The 20,625-nt window shown below is 38.6% G+C and overlaps 1 protein-coding gene across 4 annotated transcripts in view; it reads right to left on the reverse strand.

The window, feature by feature from the left end:
- Nucleotides 1-20,625, reverse strand: part of HDAC9 (histone deacetylase 9) — a 460,761-nt gene that overhangs the window by 206,150 nt on the left and 233,986 nt on the right. For 3 of the 4 annotated variants that reach the window (XM_009282056.2, XM_009282058.2, XM_019472796.1), the window contains 2 exons: nucleotides 6,325-6,456; nucleotides 4,207-4,322 (listed from right to left, as the gene is read on the reverse strand). In XM_009282056.2, coding sequence (XP_009280331.1) covers nucleotides 4,207-4,322; nucleotides 6,325-6,456 — 248 coding nt within the window. The remainder of the gene's footprint in view (nucleotides 1-4,206; nucleotides 4,323-6,324; nucleotides 6,457-20,625) is intronic. The other variant, XM_019472795.1, reaches the window with a different exon arrangement.

Here is a 20,625-nt window from a genome sequence, read left to right on the forward strand (position 1 = left end):
CATTAATTCCTGGCTAACAGTGTCTTGCCTTGATAACATCCACCTTTGACCATGAATAAAACCAAGTATGTCAAGACTACGGAGATATTATTGAGGGAGACTACAAAGATTTAACTGAAAAAGGACACTGCAGCAGCTCTAATGTGCTTCCTAGAATATAATAAAATTTGTAGCAACTGCAGCATCTATACAGAGCCACTTCAAAAATGCACGTTTCCTTTTTGTTTTTCAGTATGCCACTATTACTTTCTAAGATTTGAATTAACAAACATAACAGTGACAAGGTGTATAGCAGTAAAGCACATTAAGGTCAGGCATGATTGTTTCATGAGGCAGAATCAATCACATTATGTACCATGGGAGTTTAATGTTGAAAACAGGAATTTATTAGTAAGAAGCATTTCCATCCAATTTTTAATACTGCTAATAATCAGTAATTTTCATTTGGGGAGGTAACTGACCTTTAAAAATATTTTCAGGTAATATTAGCCTAAGCGTCAGTTAAACCTCATCTCCCAAAGTAAGTTTAGTAGCCCACCTGCATAGATTAGGGTCCTGCATATGCTGAGGCACAACTGCACGACCCCAGCTGCAGCTTCTCTTTTTACACAGTTGACAATACCTTGAAATGGTGGCACAAACTGGAGTTGTCAGCAGTGTCATTTGGCAGCACAACGGCTAAGCCATGGTCCTCCTCCTGCATGCAGACTTGATGGTTTGGATTGGCACCTAAATCACCCCAAAGAGCAACTGCCCTACTTGCTCCTCTATGTACTTACTCACTGGGTCCATGGATCCTGCTTCCTGATGCTTAAAATATCCTGTCAACAAAGTTACCCTCTTTCTTAAAATAGAGTACAATAACTAAATGTAACAGTACATGATGATCACCAAGTAACCATGATTAGTTATTTTTGGTACTGGGACCTGCTGAGAAGCAGGAAGACCTATTTCATGTGTGCATGTTTATATGCACATTTACGCATTAGGAGGGGAAGAAATGGTTTGGCTTTAATATTTCTAAATCGTGGAGCTACAGTAAGGTTGTCAAATATTGAATATTCACAATTACATTCTTATTTCTTAAGGCTTTTGGGGTGGGTTTTTTGCTAATTAATTAGACTCTCTTCACACACACTTGAAGCAAACCTCACCAGCTGGTCAGAAACCTACACGTTTTCCCACTAGCCACTTGCAAAGAGCACCTCAAGGAGCTGAGTGTTAGAAACATAGTGCTGTGGGGTTGCACAAATCATGCAACATGTGTTTATCTGCCATGCATGTCATTTATGTCTCCTGTATAATCAGGCGATATTCTAGAAAATGCTGCTCTGCAAAGCACAAATGAAAGAGAAGGAAAATGACCTGAAGCCTGCTTACACCAACTGGAAACTTTCCATTGCATTCAATGGCTTTTGACCAGGCTGTGAATGCCTAATATTAATCATTTCACATGACTAAGGCAGGTTGTCCCTCTGAACTCAAGGGACATGCTGTGCAGGGGCTCAATCCTGCTTGCATTTCTCATGCAAGTAAGATTTAGACCCAGCACAGCAGGTGACCTGAAAGTGTACGGCATGCTACAAGAGACAAATAGCTACTGCGGTGAACCTTGATGATACTGGAGACAACTGGGCCTAATAAAAGCAGCATTTTATTTATAAGGTGCAATTAAAATCCTGAGTTTAACTTTCAAGTTTCATATAATGAGACCAGTGTTTTAACAAATGGTACTGAAAGTACCATTAAGGGAACTGTGATAGTAAAAGATTATCTGCAAAAATGTAGCATTTGCAGTGCACCTTTGTTCATTCCAAAAAATGTAAATGTCTACCCACCAGACTGTCTGCTCCGGAGGGTAAACCACTTAAAAGTCTTGCTATTCAAATGGATATGGCAAAAATACTCTAAAAATCTGTTTCATTACTGATAATGCTCTAATTCTGTCTATGCACTAGAGTGTAATCACTTACGGTATTGACTCATGTTTTGCTGGTAAATGGCTCTCTGTCATAGCAACCTGTTTTCCCCCAGCAAAAAGTGTTTTATTTGCTGGCATGAAAACTGCGGCTATCCACCCACTCAGATACGAGCACAACACTTACTGCAAATGTCACAACAATGATTATGAAACAACAGCAATGTGAGTCATGCGGGATTACAGCAAAACAAGTGATATTTTGGGTGATTTTGGAACACTTATCCCATTATTAGAAACTTCTGTACTTTGTGTATCTGATGAAAAATTGGTTAGATATATAGCCTTTGAGAGCTGGCAGCTAATGCTAAACTAGAAAAGAGATATGTAGCAGTTTGGCTGCTGTTAAACTACCAAAGAAAATCCCACTGAAATCAAAATGCACTGAAATTGAGATTTATGGAAAAATGTTTGAGCCCACAGGACCACAGCATTAACAGTCAAGTAACCAGGGAGGTAAAGAAATCCCCAACTGGATCCAGAAATGGAAGTCAGTAGTTTCAGCTTCTTAGCACACTTCCAGTGAGCTAAGTGACCGACTCCAGCACGCAGAGCTCAACTTCTAAAGGGACTTTTTAGGCTCATTTGCACATGTGTGATTGTATGGTGGGGCTATAACTTCTGATGTCTGGCACAGTAATGGCAAATGATATGCAATGCGGTGTTCTATTAATAAACAGAATACAACTCTGTTCATTCTTGCTACAGCCTTTCCAAATCTCCCCAAACAGAGATTGCCAGTCTGACCAGATTGTATGCCTGTCTGATGGTGGTTCAACACTGTGGGCAAGTGTCCAGAAACTATAACAGGCAAAGTAACAAGCACCGTTTATCAGTCTGAGACATTATTCCCTTTGCATTTTGTAGTATCCTCAAGACAATACAGGATCTAATTGGACAAGATTTCCTGTTTAATACAGCACTAACACCCACATATTACAAACTTCTATCGAAAACATGACCAATATTAAAATATACCATTTAATTCCACTGAACTAGGAGCTGATCTAATCCAAATGATGGATCTTACTCTGCATCATTTAAAGTTCTTTGCAATCACATACAGAGGGGCTATGAGGCAAGACCACATGTTAGCCATCAATGCAATTTTTTTTTCTTTTTGGTTACGGGCCAGAGAGAGGCTACTAATCAGTGTGCAGAGGTCACCCACCTGCCCCCTGGATCATAGTTCACACACACAATTAATTCATTATGGGGAAAAGTCACTGCTGGAGGTTGAACTGCCCATTCCAGGTTTTTCTGAGGTGAATGTCCTGCCACTGACCTGGAGAAATAGCTCCATTAGCTAAAACTCTGTTAAATCACATTTTCTTATGCAATTTTTCTAACATAAACAGTATAAACCAACAACTAATAGAAAACTGCCACCAAAGCAGGAATTGCTTTAAGTATAGGCACGGGATACAGAATATTGTGGAATTTGATTCTCTCTTAGTTGCATTAGTTTATTGTCCCTTTACAATATTGACACGGAAAGCATGACTTAGGCATGTCGTCTATGCTAAATGAGGTTTATCACAACTGATTTACCATCTGCATTTCTGTTGTTATAGGCACGTATGTATGAAACAGAATAAGAAGTAGTTAAGATTCCTTCCGTGTACAATCTTGCTTTACAAAACAAGTATCCAAGACTCCTGGCATGTCAGTTATGTTGGTAAGTACTGCCCTGATACGGAAACTGAGGTACAGTAAAATAAAAGGCAGATGTGAAAAAGGATTTAGTCACCTAACTCCGATACTGTAATTAAACAAATCTCTTTCAGCAGCCATGTGGTCCCTGGAACCTGGGACTACCTTAACTCACATGTGCTAGGGTCACCAATGCCTAAATCACTCTTTTGCACGTGAAAGTTCTTCATCAGCGTTCGGCACTGTGCACCTTTTCAGGTTATCCCAGAAGGTAACGTTCTGCAACACAGATGCTTCCAAGTTCCTTCCATAACTCCCTCCCACTCTTCCAGTAGCATTACTGCTGGTTTTGTTTGGACTTTTGTTACCAAAGAGTCTCCTGAACATGCATCTCATATATGAAGATGTATCTCATATATAACATACTCCAATGTCAGCCTTCAGTGTCCTGGTATCCCTGGTAATTATATCTTCTGCAATTACTCTGTTTGTGAGTATGATCAAATTGAAGTTTCATATCTCTCCAGTCTAGACATCTGAGCAATTGTCTGCTCAGTAAAGAAAAAGAGTCTTACCTCAGCTTGAATGTTAGATGGCAAAACTGAGGTTTCATTTTCTGTTATACTGCTGGTCGGACCATTGCTTGGGGAACTGGGACCTGATCCAGGGGAGCTGCTACTGACTGAAGATTCTGAAAAACAGATTAAGCATACATGAATTTCACGCTGGAAAGGATCACATGATCTTGATTAATTGTATACTCTTTATGGCACAGGGTTTTTTTGCTGTTGAAAAGTATCTATCAGTTATGCTATTTACTTACGTTAAAGATTTTTAATTCATCCTCCATTTCTTTTGGTTTTCCTTTTACAGTGCTAACAAGGAAAGATACTCCTGGTCTTTCCCCTTCTGATCTGTCTGCTTCACAAAGGAAGAATTTACTATTTATTTTTCCCACAAAGATGGTATGATACTCAGTATCAGGCAGAGATACAGACATAGAACTTGTAATGAGTAAAAAGAAAAGGAAGTCTTTGCTTTTTAATTGCAAAGAGTCCTGCCTCTGTAAGAGATCACAATGACAGAGATAGCAGGCTTGCAAAGGTCACGATAACATGTCATCAATTCATGAGGCCTACTGCCATCTCCCTTCTGTTTAGAAAGGGGATGAGCCCATTGCGGACTAATCATTACATATGCAAGTAATAATGGCAAAGTATACACCACTTTCACTACAGCTTTGGCACAAACATGAAGGAATATTTACAGCATACAAAAATCTTAAAGTAGCATTTGAAAGGCTGTATGTTATCGTGTTTTAAAATTTCCCGAGTTCTGTCTAAGATAAAGGGGAAGAGGATGATGTCGTTGTGTGTTGTTGTATTGAGTTATTCTAATCCTACACTGATATAAATTAAATTTATGTAATGGAAACAATTAACAAGGTTAAAGATGGAAGAGCGCAGCATTAGTAGAGGTAAGCCTGTTTCATGCGATAGCTTTCAAATTGAAGTACTCAAGAAGTTAAAATAATTAATATCTAAATGTGGCAATAAGTATTCTACAGCCACTTCTTTGCTTCTTCACTCTTTCTGTCTCAGTTCACATGCAAAACTATATCCTTACTTTGACTGAAATTACTGGGAGATTTCCTAGCTGTTTCTTGGACCTGTTGCTCTTTCCTACTAGAGCTGACTTTGATTTACTGAAGTGAATCCGTACTCAGCTATGCTAACTGGTCAGGTAAAGTTCTTGCATCGTATTCTCACTAGTTTTCATAGAAGAGAAGAAACACAAACTTACTATTTTTTCTCATTTTTTTAAAAAGTACAATAGCACTTAAAGTATAAATAGGCATTTAAATAAAGGGCTATTTTCAGTTAAACGGATAAAAAAAATAGGAGCAAAAGGCTTCTGCCAGAAATGTTTGATCAGGGAAGTTTTGATTATGAAAGGTGCAAAATGTCATATAGCCGATATTAATAATTACAATGGCAATCTGTAAGGCTCTAAATTATTGTCAGAGTTAGGAAGAGAACACATTTGTTTTCGGGCTTCTGCTCTTTCAATGGCTGCAGAAAAAAATTCCTCGGTGTTTCACTTTATACCTTACTTGTAAGTGTACAAAATATAAAGAAATCAGCTAAAACTACGAAGCGGAGATCAAGAATCTCGTAAGAGCTTCAGCAAATGGAAATAATAAATTAGCTGTAAAAAATTCTAATCTGGAAATAACTTACTGGGAAAGTAATATCAGATAGGTGTGTTTGCGCTTTGTATTAGCATCCACATTTCCCATGGGAGATGGGAAGTGGGAGATGCAAGACCCAAAATGTTGTCCATGTACAGAAGACACAAATTAAGGGAAGAGACTATTCTTGTTTTCTTCTTTGACGCCCCTGGCCACCAACAGTCTACCATTTCTTTGTTCTTGTACAGGCTGTTGTAAAGTACTGGTTTCCAAGCTGGTTTGAAAGTATGACTTTCAAATTGACAATGACTTTTCAGTAAGTGGGAGAAAGCTGTAGATTACAAGCTATTTATACAAACCATTTATTTAATATGGTTTTCTTTTCAGCAGCAGAAAAAAACAAGATACAACCATTTGTTTAGCAAACAGTTTCGATTCCAAAATACCACCACTATTCTGCGAGCAGTCGCAGCTGCGACAGAATTTCTCCATTCTTAATTACCTGTCACCTCGAAGAGTCGCTTCTTGAATGAACAGACAACATGTCCATCCTTCCTCCTGAGTAAAGGACTGCTTCTCCTTTCTGTCACCTTTTGTTTTAACCGTGAACGTACCTTCAAATTGGGCTCTGAAGCTGGAAATGAAGAGAAGAAAATAAATAATTACAAATCAAATTACTGCTTTGTGTCAGACACCATTGACATTCCCTGTAGGACCTCATCTGATCCAAGGAGAGCTTGGAGGCAGAGATTTTACTGCCCATCCCCCCCAGCCATCCTGCTGCTCCTCATACAACTCCATTTTAGATTGGAGGCTAGGAAAGAGAGGAAGAGAGCTGAAAATCTTTGCATCCCAGTATTTTTCTCATCCCATTTCAACTCTGAAGTTACCCATTAATTATTGTTAATATCATAAGTATTAATTAGAGATGAATGCAACTTTTATTCTACATCATTTTCCTCTCTCTTGTAGGTGAAAACTTGCATGGAAATACAGCTTGGAACTTGGAACCTTATAATTGGATTATGGTCTGATGACAGAAATAGAGGGAAGCCTCCTCTGGTGCCTTTTGATTTCTCTTAGAAATATAAATTACGACAAGCCTTGCTGGCAGAACATTTCTTGGTCAGCAATTTTAGGCCCAGAACTTCAATGTTTTCTGAGTAACACACCAAACAACTAGATTTATAACAGTGTCCTAAGAACATTTACACAGAAAAATATATGCTCTGAAAACGAAGAAGTAGGATTGATTCCCAGAAAACCTAGGATTATATTTAATGCACCTTGGGCAAGTTCCACCTTTGTTTCCTAAATGGACGTGGTCTTTTCATATGAAGGCCAGAGATGAAGCTCTGCTGTGCTTTTTACTTTGTGATATTTTTAGCATGATAAAATATTTTGTGTACTCATTTATCCGTTCTTCTAAGTAAACCCTCTATCAAACAGACTGCTAAGAGCTAGTGAAAGATAATTGTGGAATAGAATTTGTTTCTATTTCCTTTTCTGGAACTGAGGCTTGGCTAAGCAATATCTCAAAATAGAGCGAGCTGGAAACTGGGATCGTTCTCTCTCCTATGCACAGACCTAAGCCCAGCCCCAAAGAAGGAGCAAGAGATAGCAGAAAAACAAAATAAATGAAATCTTCATTCAATTCAGCATTATACCATTTGTCACTTCGGAGCAGGAACTCAATCCTACACTTCTAATCCCAGTCCCTGCCCAGCATGTAATATTGCACATCTGTTTCCTACTGTCCCACTTGTTCCCTCAGGGATGGGGACGTTAGAAATGCTCACACGAGAGCAAAGGGGCTGCACCTCTGCCGGAGCGCTGCTGTAACCCGTAGTGCCTGCAGTCGCGCGCTGGCCTTTGTCATGTACTACATCGCTCTTGGCAAGCGCTCCCTTCTAAGTGGCCTGTGCCTTGAGTGCATTTCAGACCAAGATACACAGGCTAGCAAAACACTGGAAATCTTTAATAATAACAATATTAACAAGAAATTTCATTTTTATCAGTTACTACCATTATTAAGACCAATGGTTCTAGTGATGGAGTACAGATGACTTGTTTGCTGTCTAAGATACCATTTGCTATGAAACTGAAAATATAACAATGGGCTAAGATTACACTACATGCTTTCACCACAGATCTCACCTAGGTACGATGACATTTGGAAGAAAAGGTGCTCACTCCTTTTGCACTTATGGTTATTTCGATTTATACTATTCCATACTCTTAAAATTTAGGAGAATATTTCCATACCCGTGACAGACTAATGTAATACAAATCCTCTGCAACACTCACTGGAGAAATGCTCCACTTCTATATGAATGTTTCATGCTTAGTCACAGTGATTGCCTTTCTATTTTTACCACATTCCCATCATATTCTACATCTGAATCAATCATATAAGCAGAGAAAGCAGACTTTGATGTCAATGTCTGAATTTATGAGCCATCTGAGAAGACAGCCCTTGCGTGAAAGATTAAGATCATTTTTAAATGGAAATAATCAATTTTAAAATGAAAAGGCATGAAGAAGAGTGTTTTTTAAATTGTAAAATAAACCTCCCAATAAAAAACAAAGCCACGGTTTGAAGAGTGTTTGCTTCAAATACCGACTTTCTTGAACGTCTCCCATGAGACACTGCCAGCTCCTAACATGGTACCAGCTAGGACTTGATGGCTGGCAATAAGAATTCAGGTTTCAGTGCACTAAATGTATAAATTTAACTGGTTTGAGGATGTCTGCTCCAATGGACAAAATGCAGCACTGGGAAGTGGTTTCTTGATACTCGTCTGTGGATAAGGCATTAACTTGCTGTGTGACTGTAGGTCACCGTACCATCCTGCCCCACCGAAGCTGAAGAAGAATTATTGTTGACTGCAACAGGTATGGATCACAACAGCAATTCTATGTGCTTCAGTGCACTCCTACATGAAGGCAGTAATAACACATCTATAATTGTCAACTCTCTTCTGATAGTTCAAAAGGCACAATTAAGTATTTTAAGCTTCAAGGATAGAGCTGTGGATTAAAATTATAAATGTATATACATATACATACACACAGACTGCCCCAAGCACATACATGAGACTATTTAGAAATTATTTTAATCCTTTAAACTCTGAAATGCAAACAAGTGAGCAAAAAGTGAAAATAAATTTTTCAAACTTTTTTTTTAAATTAAATTGTTCCCCTAGTATTTGCAAGGGACTTGGAAAGCCTTAGTGGGAAATGGTGAAGAGTTATTGTAATTAATCTGCCTTATGTTTCAAATGAGCATTAGGTTCAATACTTTAACTAGTTGTTCTTAGAAGTGGGGTATATATAGAGGGATAATGCTCAAAATAACTGTTTTGCATTAGCCACCCCTGTATGTATTTCTGCTGCACATTATTTGCTCAGCTTAATTAATCCACTGCCAAGGCTGACTATGTTCATCACCCAAAGCATTCTCCATGTGGAAAAGAAGTGTTACATGGGGAGCCAGTGCCAAATAACTTCTGAGGCTAAAGCTTTACTCACCAGCTTGCTGCAGAGTAGCTTCCTCATGCAGATACAAACCCCTAAGAATTAACCTTTTTTTGCTCCATTAATACCACAAAATCATTGAAAAGACCTTCATGCAGTCTATTACTTTATGCGGTGATCCAACCATAAACCAAGACACTGACTCAGCAAGATAATTAATGCACATGGCTAACTTTCTGTACACCAAGCATCCCGCTGGGGTCCAGGACTCAAAACTAGATTAATTCTACCCCATACAGGATATGTCCTATAGCTCACCTTCCTGAGGAAATAGGGCCTCTCTACAGCGCTGGAGGTGCTGAATGAGGTTGGGTTTGCTGGGTTAGATGCCTGCAACTATAGTGGGCTGAATCATCTGACCAAGGAGCCAGAAAGCCAGAGACAAGAGAAAAACAAGCATGTGGCTGGGAGTGTGGCAGATGAGGAAAACAGGACTGCACGTTTTCATGGCAGCAGGCTGGTAGGTTGGGGCTATTCATCTAAAAACCTGCTAAGAACCAGTATACATCTGATATTGGTCTAATTGGTCACTATTAGCCTAGCCTCCTTGCTCCACAAATCTTTGCACTTCTACTACACTTAGCACTTTGGAACAAGTAATAATCAGTTACTTGGAGAAAAGGAAAATATATTATCTGAGAGTGTTTTGTTGCAAAGAAAACAAAAAGACACAGCTATTTTCTCTGAAGGCCATCAAAGCCCGTGTCATTGATCTCGATGGGAATCAGTTGATACCCATTTGAGCAATTCACTCAAGTGGACTTCAGGAAAGACTAGCCTGAAAATGACTTTGTTTATGTAACTCTGCAGCATAATTTCAAATAATGAGACGTTGCACTAACATGGCTTGTTCAGTCTCATCACTATTACCTGGCTTATTCTCTTTTTAGTGCTAGTAATAATGAACCGGTATTACTCTTTAAATGACTGTAAGTGGGAAACGTATGAAAGATACAGAAAGTATTAGTTTAAACAACAACAGAAGATATCACAGGCAACCCAAGGATTGGTTACCTAACTCCTTGGCATGACTTGTAATTAACTCTACAGAACTGAGAACTTTGGTTCTAGGTGAAGAAGGAAGACAGCGTCTCAATGATTTTTCTCATCTTTTATGGCAGCTTCATATAACAGGAAAGAAGTAAGTAACTGTACTGTTAAAAATGGAAAATATACAGGCTTCTATATAGGTACACATTAATTTCATCACAACAACCATCATTGCTCAGGTGAAAGAAAACTATTCTCTCCTGAGGAACATGATACTGAAGCACAATCATGAGAGGTAGGAAAATTATTTGGTGAAGTCATTATGTCCTATACTCCACTTTGCTTAATATTAGCAATTTGCAGATACTAGCATTAAAGAATATAGCCTGGGGCCAAATTGCTCCCAAATGAGCTGAGGTTTTTTTGACAGGGCTTTGCTTCACTGTTTCTTTTTATTAAACACACAGAGATATTTAAGAAGAAGGGATAAAAATCCTTTCTACGCATGGGGAGAGGACATATATATGAAGGGAATGTAAAAGATAATAATGCACTACTTTCTGATGGTTCCTGGAACACAGTAGTACTTTTGTATCAGAAGAGCGTGTGCCAACTTCAAATCAGCATTTAATGAACCCAGGCAGGAAATGGGGGATGGGAGAGGGTGCATAGCGAGCAGGTCCTCATCTCGAGGCTAAAGCCATATATAGGAAACCTGAAGAACAGAAAGTGAGCTTTTGTCCAGACTTCGAAAGGCTCTAAAGTGAAAGCATTTCCTTTTCCTTGCTGGCAGCCTGGCTTAGAAAAGCTGTGGGGCAGTCGAGGTAAATGATGCTAAATTTGGCTACAAAGATTCCAACAACAGCACAAGCAAAAGCGGCAAAATTCACATCTTACTTGAGAATGATAAATTGCTCCCTATTGCCCAGGCACCAGCTGTTATCACTAAGATTGTTTTGAAACAATAACTTGGACTTCTCTAATGTTTTTAAGTCAACAGAAACAATTAAGAAACAAAGACTTCATGATCCTGAAGTAAATCTTCACTGGTATTCTCCGCTTCTTTAGCTGTCATTTTTTTAAGCTGTGAAGGGTCATATATTATACTGATTTGAATATATTCTATGCTGTACTCCATGCAGGAGTTATTGTTTATTCCTGCCTTATATCTAACAAGTATTAATAAAGGAATACATAGTCAAGGAATCTTTCTTTTTTCACACTACATAGGTTGTTATTTTTTATACTGTTGCACTAGAGACCCATGCACAGATAAGCATTATGTGCTTTACAACACACAACCATGACAGGCCATGCCTGAGATAGCTTAAAGTCTAAGCTATAGGACAAAAGGATGATGTATGGGTATAGACCAACAGAGGTACAAGAGAAAATAATGAGATGGTACTACTGATTATCACGATGGTGGTATTGCCAGCATACCAGTGGCTTATCCTTTGTCAAGTTTCTTTCTAGCACTGTGGCAACTGAGAATTTTCAAGAAGATACTGAATGTGGATAATGCGATAACTTTGCGATCCCTGTCATGATTTCACTTGAAGCAGGAGGAGCAGAATGGGAGAAAACATACTGTGAAGAGATCCTCATTTCGTTGGGTCCATTGCATAGCACAACAGGTTCCTGGTCCATGCTGTGGGCTCCCAGTGACCGTGGTAATACACGTAAGTAACAAAGCAGCCTGCCTGTCTATGCCATGCCAGGACCTGGAGATCAAGGAAAAAGTCAAATCCCACCTCACTACTGCACCAATGAAAATAGCCAGAAGAGGCATATCTAAGGTTCCTAAGAAGCTAGTCTGAGGGTAGTGGGCTAGGGAGAAACTTCCCAGTTTACCCCTCAGGGATGTAGGTAGAATGAAAGGCACAAGATACTGCTATGCACCATCAGAAAGGACAAATGAGGAGATAGCCTGGGCTTCCTCACCAGAACTATGAATGCAACCAAAGCCAGGCAGAAAGGCAGAGAACACAGGTCAGGTACCAAAACTGTTTCCAGCTTCCTCAGCTGCTTTGTGGAGAGCTGCTAATGAGTTTGTCCTTCTGAGAGACCCAACGGTCTCACAGCCTTTCCTCTGCTGCACGTGGTTCTTGCAGACATATAAATAGTCTCTGCTCTGCATGGAGTTTCTGACTTCTGCTCTGGCTTCCTGTAGGCAGCCACAGACTGTTTCAGCCACCCCCACATAGCTGAATATATTAGGCATCGGCAAGATGAGCAGTGACTTTTTGTTTTCATACATGACTGACTGACATTTGCTGTAAAAGGCCACGTCCTGATACAAGACAATACTAGACAACGAACATGTGGGACAGCCTCCCCGCTGGCTGGCAGACTGGGAGATACCGGCGTGTAGTACAATTTGGTATGTTCAATGACTTCTAAATTCTGGTAATTTAAAATGCCATTTCTGAAAGAGTTTTAAATTAGATTCATGGGACTGAAAGCTACTTACACATGCCCTCTAAAGCTCTTCCAAGAACTACATGGACCTGACCACTGGGTGGTCCTAACGAGGCGGGAGCACCAGATACAGCAGTACAGGATGGAGACACTTTGTTTTTCTGGCTTCCATCACCTAATGTGTTTTCAGCATACACCGAAACTGTTTCCCGTACAACCATTTGCTTTAAGGGGAGTGCTGGTCATATGTGAAACCCTTTAGTCCTTTGCTTTATTTTACTTTTGTAAAAGGTAGAATGCTTTATTTATTCAGACTAAGGTAAATATCCATTCCCTAAATAAAAAAACAGGTTTAGTGAAACACATGGTAAAAGAGCTAATTAGATTAGAGGGGATCTCGCAGCCCTTCAGCTCTCTTCAGGCTAAGGAAGCCAATTTAACAAGATTAGCGAATTTTCATTGATTTCCTAACGAAGGTTCAAATATGAAATATTCCCTGAAGCTGTTTTAAATATCTAACTTTTGCTTGTTATTCATTGCAGTCTGTATGAAACATAAAATTTCTGTTTTATTATCCATGCAAACAAGCGTTATCTTTCTAGGAATGATTTATTGAGTTAGATGTAGGAATTACTTAGTGTACTGCTTGCATTTAGCCAGAATTAGAGATCTTTATATTTTTCATGAAAAGCTGATCAGTGTGATATATTTCCTGTTGATATTTGTTCTGCATGTAACCTGTGAGGCAAAAGAACAGGTCTCGATAGAATTCTTAATAATTTCTATTCCTTAGCACAGAAACAGCATCTCCTTGCATTTGTACCACTCGGCTATATAGCGGTTTCAATGAGGCCATGGTTTCACTGGGCCTTTTGAGTCCTCACTACATGTCAAGTCTGCTGAAACCATGGCATATTATTGCTATGTCAGGTCCATCTTAATCTTCTTCCATGTAAACTAATATTCTGTTCCAATAATAAATAGGGGATTAAAAAGCAAATAATACTATACTGTCTTGAAACATAGAATAAAAGAACAAGGATATTTTAAAATTAATTCTCATCTTCCCTGCACAACTTTAAATTCTGTAATTTTTTTGCACTTTTATAGCACTTATGGGAGCCAAATCGCATCTGAGTTCTCAGGAGGTGTAGAGGAGAAAGAAGAAGGTGAAATGGGCCATGTAATAGAGGGCGTCCCTCATTTGAATGGTAATAACCAAATTTAGATACGCATGACTGGCAGTCCTTCTGGTTAGGTCTCCACTGGTTATTCTCGCCCCCACTTCTGACCACGTACACCGGTCGGTTCTAGCTGGGAAGAAGTAATGGGACTATAATACCATAGTTTCTGCAAATATAGCAAATCCCACTCTTCAGCCTAAATCCTTCTCCAACATCCACTGAATCATTAATTCTGCACAAGAAAAAATACTTTCTTCAGTGAAGAAGTGCCAGAGATAATCCCCTAGCCCCAAAAGTCAAGGCTTTTGCGGGGTCACAATTTAACCCCTAGATACATGATTTATTTTTTATAGAATAATCATGTTCATGATTATGTTGTTCCCCAAGCCCCATACAAGAAGAAATTAGTTAATAGGGTGATTAAATCCCACAGATTTTAATCTAGGAAAATATCCAGCAGTGATAACTCATTGATGGCAGGCAAAAAGTATAATTAATATTTCATCAACCTTCAGAAATTCATAATGAAACACCATCACTTTCTCCCCCAGTTTAATGGGGCATCAATGTCATCAGTAGGTGAGAGCTGGGCAGGTCTAGATTGCTGAAGCATACTCTTTAGAGTTGTCCAAAGGCAACACAGAGTACAGGATGCCAAGAAAACAAAAGCAACCTAAACACAGTATATCTTGCTTTCCTAGCAGATGAGAACTATGGGCCAAATTCAGCTCAAGAGTAGGAAGGCACTTCAGCTCCACTGAAGACAAATGAAGATAAAATTTGCCCCAAAGTTGTTTGGACTTTCAAAACATGTTTGCCTAACTTCTGTAGGCAAGGTTGACTTTGTGAAAGGATGTCTCCATGTTAAGCGAAGTGAGAAAAAACCCACCTGTTTAAAGTATTAATTAGATGTTGACACTGCACCTTCACAATGAAACTGAATTAAAACAAGTTTACTTTTAGATAGGTTCTTTATGCTCTGGGACATAATTCCAGTCCCCTATAACTTAATTAGCTAAATATACAATGTAGCCTTCCATCTGGTAGAGTAATTTAACAGGAATAATTGTGCACCACCATAACTCAACAAGACACTGAGGAAAACCATTGAAATGCTATTTCCTTTCCTTTGGAAGAGAATTATGTACAATTTCAGCATGCTTTGCATTTCTAACAGTTAAAGCCAACAGGGAGGTATCACTCTCATTTATATTACTTTCCCATGAGAAAATCAAAAGCAAAGTACAAAGCTTATGCCGTTGTTCATGAATGGCTCTGTAATACTTACTTGGCTTTAGCCAGAACATGTTATTTGGCAGCTAAAACCCTTAATTAGAGTTGTGGGTTTGAACAGATTTTTTAGTGAAACTATGTTTTGCAGGAGTTTGGAGAAGTGCAATCTTTACTAACCAACGTCTTCTATTTTGGATGATCTGATACCATGTGATTTCCACTTTTCACTTCTCTGTTTCTCTCTTTTTGCCATCTTTTAGATGTTCTTGTTTACTTTTCTAAAAGTTTTCAACTGTCCCTGCCCTAGATACAGCGGAAGAAAAATCCTAGTCCCACTGAAATCAAACAGGACAGTTTCTACTGACTTCAAAGAGTCTCAGATTTTATATGCAATATTTTGTAACTTAATTATCCAGAGGGAATAGACTTTGAAATGCCCATTAAAACCATTCCACTTCATTTTCAATGGACATTATGCTCTTAAAATGCTTTACATTTTAGGACTGCTCCCTGCTTCTTATTTAAGCAGTTTCCTTTAGGTTCAAAAGTCAAAAAGGTGTCTAGTATCTGATTACTTGCTTATCAAAAAGTTACGCAAGCTACTTGTTAATGCTAATTTATAAAACGTTTCTGAAAACATACACAGTTTGTGTAAGAAAACCTTTATGTAACCACATGAAGCAGAACTTTGTAATTCAATTTTAGCTATACATTGGGCAGTAAAAGGAGAACTAAGATAGTATTTAGACCAAGATTGTATAATTACTGTAGCCATCAAGAAGGTTCAGTATCTAGCACAACAGAGTAATTACTGGCAAGACAGAAAGTGATGTATATACAAGTAGTAGGATTTTTGCTAAAACAGAAATACAGTGAAAAACCTTCATCCAGGTCATCTTGAAACTAAGAATCACCCACGCGTAACACCTTTGCTTCCTGCACTTAAAAGTAAGTGTTAAATAAAATATATTAGAGGAACAATCTTCCACTGATGGGAAGACTATGATGGTCTTTATGGGACTCATCCTGGTGATGACTCCTGTTGAATCCTGGTGCAGGCCCTGGCAACTTGCATGATACCAAAGCATACCTACACAAGTTCTTTTCTCTCTGACAGTGTCATTAAGACTACCCTAGCATTAATTTTTATTTAGTTTTAAGCTATCTCAAAAGTTTTCCCCTCTAACTTGAGCTAAATTAGCGTGACAGGGCATCCCTCCTCACCCCCAGCTTAGGAGGCTGCAGAACCCTGATGGACCCAAGACGACTGCAGCCCAGCACAGTAGCTACAATGGTATTACATTTCCTTAGAGCTCCTGGCTCCTGGGGGCTGAACTCTGTTTTGGCCTGTTCATTACATGAATCCGGAAGAAGCCGTTAACAACAGTTTGCTTCAGATTCACTCTTCAATTGCAAGTGAAAGTTTCTTCTCTTTCTAAAACCTCTTACTACTAATTACACCCTCTCAAGTTATTGAAGTCATTGACAGTGAATTTAGGAAGGCTAAAAAGTCTGGTGATTAATGGGAAGAGAAGTCAAGAAAAAGAAGGGCTGGGAGTCAGGATGCCTCCCGCCCCCACTCACTCTGTGATAAGCACCGGTGATTTCCTTTGGGCACATCACCTAGTCCAAATTTGTCAAGACTGTTCATTAACCCAGGAAAACAAAGACTCTGAGAGGCAGGAATGCTTAGCATCCCTGAAAAATGGGATAAAATGAGGAGAATCATATCATGTTTGCCTTGTTTCCCTGCTTCAATAAACAAAGTGCCTCTCCCATTTCTTGTGCTCACTCATAAACTCAGAGAAAAATAACGCCTCTCTCTACTGAGCTTGACTTCTTCATTTTGGCAGACATGGTAATTGAGGGTTTGGGATCCTCTAAGCCTTTTTTTTTTACCGAAGACCAAAAGAAGTCCAGCTTTTTCATATACTGTTACTTCACAGGAGAGTGTTCTCCTAGAAAATGCAAAGAGAAACGGAATTTGGTGGCACAAAAGGGAAAGGGAGAAAAACTTTCACACACGAAATGTTTTTCTTCTCAGTTTCAACTGCTCCAGTAAAGTACTGAGTCACTAAGTGCAGAAAGAATAATGGTAAGGAAATATTCTAATTAATTTCTTTTTAAAAAAAATTACATCTGCTGAGTTCTCATTCAGGAATCTTTCACTCTCATTACACAAGAGCTATGATGTTATTCTACTGCCTAATCAGGTTAACTTAATATGGTTTTTACAAAGTGATCTTCATGACTGTGCAGCACAGCCTTCTTCCTCTCTTTCATCACAATATTAAACAATCCCTCATCTCCTCTTTTTTCCTGTATGAAATTACATAATTTCCCCCCTCCAAGCAAGAACCTTGTACTATTTGCTATTTAAAAAAACCCCATGCTGTATTTCCATTGAGCATGCTTCCAATTTTTGGAAAGCGAGCTACAAGCATCTTTTCAAATAGTACTATTGTGAGTGATCTTTAGATCCCCAAGCAAAATGCAAGTTGTAAGCTTACAACTCCATCAGCAAGGAAAGATTCAGCTGGCATAAAACCAAAATAAATAGAAATACTGATTGACATTCCCATTCTGCCATGATTATGCTAAACTTGGGAAAGAAAAAACAGTTTATACTTGATATGATGATGTCCCCACGAATTTCTTCCAACAAAAGCCAAAACATGAGGCAAAATGCAGATATTCCATCTATACCAACATTTTAGAAAAGCATGCAGCCTCAGTTAGAGAGCTAACCTTTATTGGAATTTACTGGCTTTTGCTGGTTTGCATCAACACTTGCACACAGAAAATGAAAAGTTACAGATTGAAGAAAATGCAAACGTTATGACCATTTGCCAGAATTTCTGCATTTATTTTGACAAGGTAAAAAAAATGCAAAAAACTTTCTTTGAAAACACTTCTACCCTATCAAACTCATGGTGTTCCCTACATTTTTGTTAGTTTTACAATAACCTCTTCAAGCAGATAATATTTTCCCGGATAGATAGACATAGAATTATGGAGATCAACAATCAAAAGTTCCCCATATTAAATGATCAGGTCTTCAAAAGTGCACAGCTCCCATCAGAGCTCTTACAATAGTCAGTATGAATTTCAAAAGTGTTCAGTAATAGGGAGGAATTTTCCAACCTCTCTGGGTAATTTAGACACCATTAGTCTCATTGAAAGTTAATGAGCCATGTGCTGCTCAGGCTTTTGGGTGCTTTGCAGAAAACACATGTTACGACTGGTATCCATGGTGAAAGTTGTGGGCATTTTTAAAATTTGATCTTACGGTGTTTAGGCTAAGTTCTGCTCTTAGCTACAGATGTGTAGCTTCTCCTTCTGGTATATTTATCTGCCCAATGAAGCAATAGCTCCCCTTGCTCTGCTCTTTTGAAAGTCTGTCAACACAGAGCATATGAATGCAGCTGCGCAGAGCTGCATATCCTGGCCTCTAGCCCCTAGGACAGTCCCAATCCTCCATCCAGCTAAGCTGCGTGAAGCCTACTGCTGACAAGTTCTGCTGCATCTTGTACAGAAAGGAATAATCCACACCGCTGAGAGAGTTATTGAGTAACCATAGTCACTGCACTAGGATGTTAACTCTGGTACCTTACTGTAAACATAGAAAGAGCAAGACTCTTCAGTCTTTCCCTAGTTATCTATGCATCCCATCATTCTAGATGCTAGAAGAGTAAAAGTTGCACAGAGTATTCTCCTCTTTACCATAGTCTCTCTGAATTCATTTTTAAAAGATTAATAAGGAGATGCCACTTCAGTACTAATTAAGCAAAGGTTAAATAGATTACTGAACAAGAAAGTGAGCAAACATGACTCATGATTTACAATGCCTGTGTGACACTCGGTGTTCCCGTAGCACTGAAAAACACGTTAGGATGTCAGGAGAGAATCATTCAGCTTTGCTGTCCATTAAATCTGATCTTAGAGCAACCGATTCAATCAGAATTATCTTCCAAGAGCATTGTATTAAAGTTGGAGAAGAGAAAGATACCTCTGTATTTTATATTATGAATATGGAAAATAAAATTGAGAAGCAAAACAAAGCTGCGATGAAAACCCACAACAGGTATTCCTTTCTTAAGGCTGAAAGGAATGTGAGGTCCGCTTTCATATGAATTGCTGACTTCATGCAGGTTCAGCACCACAGAGGGTTTACTAGGAGCCAGTGGCAATAAGCGTTCATAGCCTAAAGGAAAGGAAAAGAGGTTCACCCCTCATGGCAAAGGTCAGATTTCTGCAGGCTTATAGCCTGTCCATATACATGAGTGTTCATGGGACATCTTTGTCTAGTAAGGTCCCATGAGGATGAGACAGGCTCCACAATGTCCCCTCTGCCTGGAGGATGGCCCTATAACCACCCAGATCAGTTTAGGGTCATTTGACTTGTGTCGATCTGGTTCCTGTTGCTTTTACTCTCAACCTGATGAACAATCATTGCAACCTTTGTGGGGATGCTGCTGAAGGCTGGAATTAAACAACTCTAGTATACAGAGAGAATGGATGTGTAAACAGGATATTTAACAGTTGCCATTTTCACGGATGTGGAGAGCCATCAAATATACTCCCTTGCTAACATACAACATGCTGTACACTTCATTTATATTTGCTTATCAGAATCACTATGTAAATGTCACAGAAATGGTTATGCTAATGATTATATTAGTATTTGTCTATTTATTCTGTAGATATCTTTTCAGAGAGTCATCATGTCCTTTGTTCAATTTTGGAACTGATGCATTGCATGCCCAAATATTTGGAATAACATATAGAAAACATCTGGATTTAATTATATTATAGTCCTCTTATGCAGACAATGGGAATTGAATTAAGGAATATTTTGAAACCCCCACAGAGATATAAAAGTATTAGCAGCTGCACGAGAACTTTACTGTTACAATGTTTGAAAATGTTTTGTTTTACAGATCAACAGTCTGACACATCATAAATATAAATCATAACATTTAAGATATATAAACACGGAAGAAAAATTAAAATTTGCATTTCAAAAACATGTAGATGAATTCACAGCATTTACAAGATGTAGAGTGTATCCTTGTGTTTAAAAAATGAAAATGTATATTCTATTGGCACAGAAAATATACGTTGTACAGTGGTATTAAGCAGAGAACCACATAAGGGCTTATTGTGACTGAATAGCCTGAACAAGATTTTATAGAATCTTGTTATATTGCCACCATATTGTACAAAGAGTAATTCAGCTAGAATAAATTAGCATTCTGCTTTTCGTGCTTTCATTCCTTTGAAAATATTTGGGGATATAATATGAGCTTAGAGAGTCTGCCCCAAAGTATTAGATACAGACTGGATTTTCTTTCTGAATCTATGCTGGTTCCAAATGCCACTTCTTTTCAAGTCAGTACCAGTTTTGCAGTTAGTTTTCAATCTCCCAGTGGCTAAAT

This window comes from Aptenodytes forsteri, unplaced genomic scaffold (genome assembly GCF_000699145.1).
Source record: "Aptenodytes forsteri isolate BGI_AS27 unplaced genomic scaffold, ASM69914v1 Scaffold164, whole genome shotgun sequence".
NCBI classification, from domain to species: Eukaryota; Metazoa; Chordata; class Aves; order Sphenisciformes; family Spheniscidae; genus Aptenodytes; species Aptenodytes forsteri.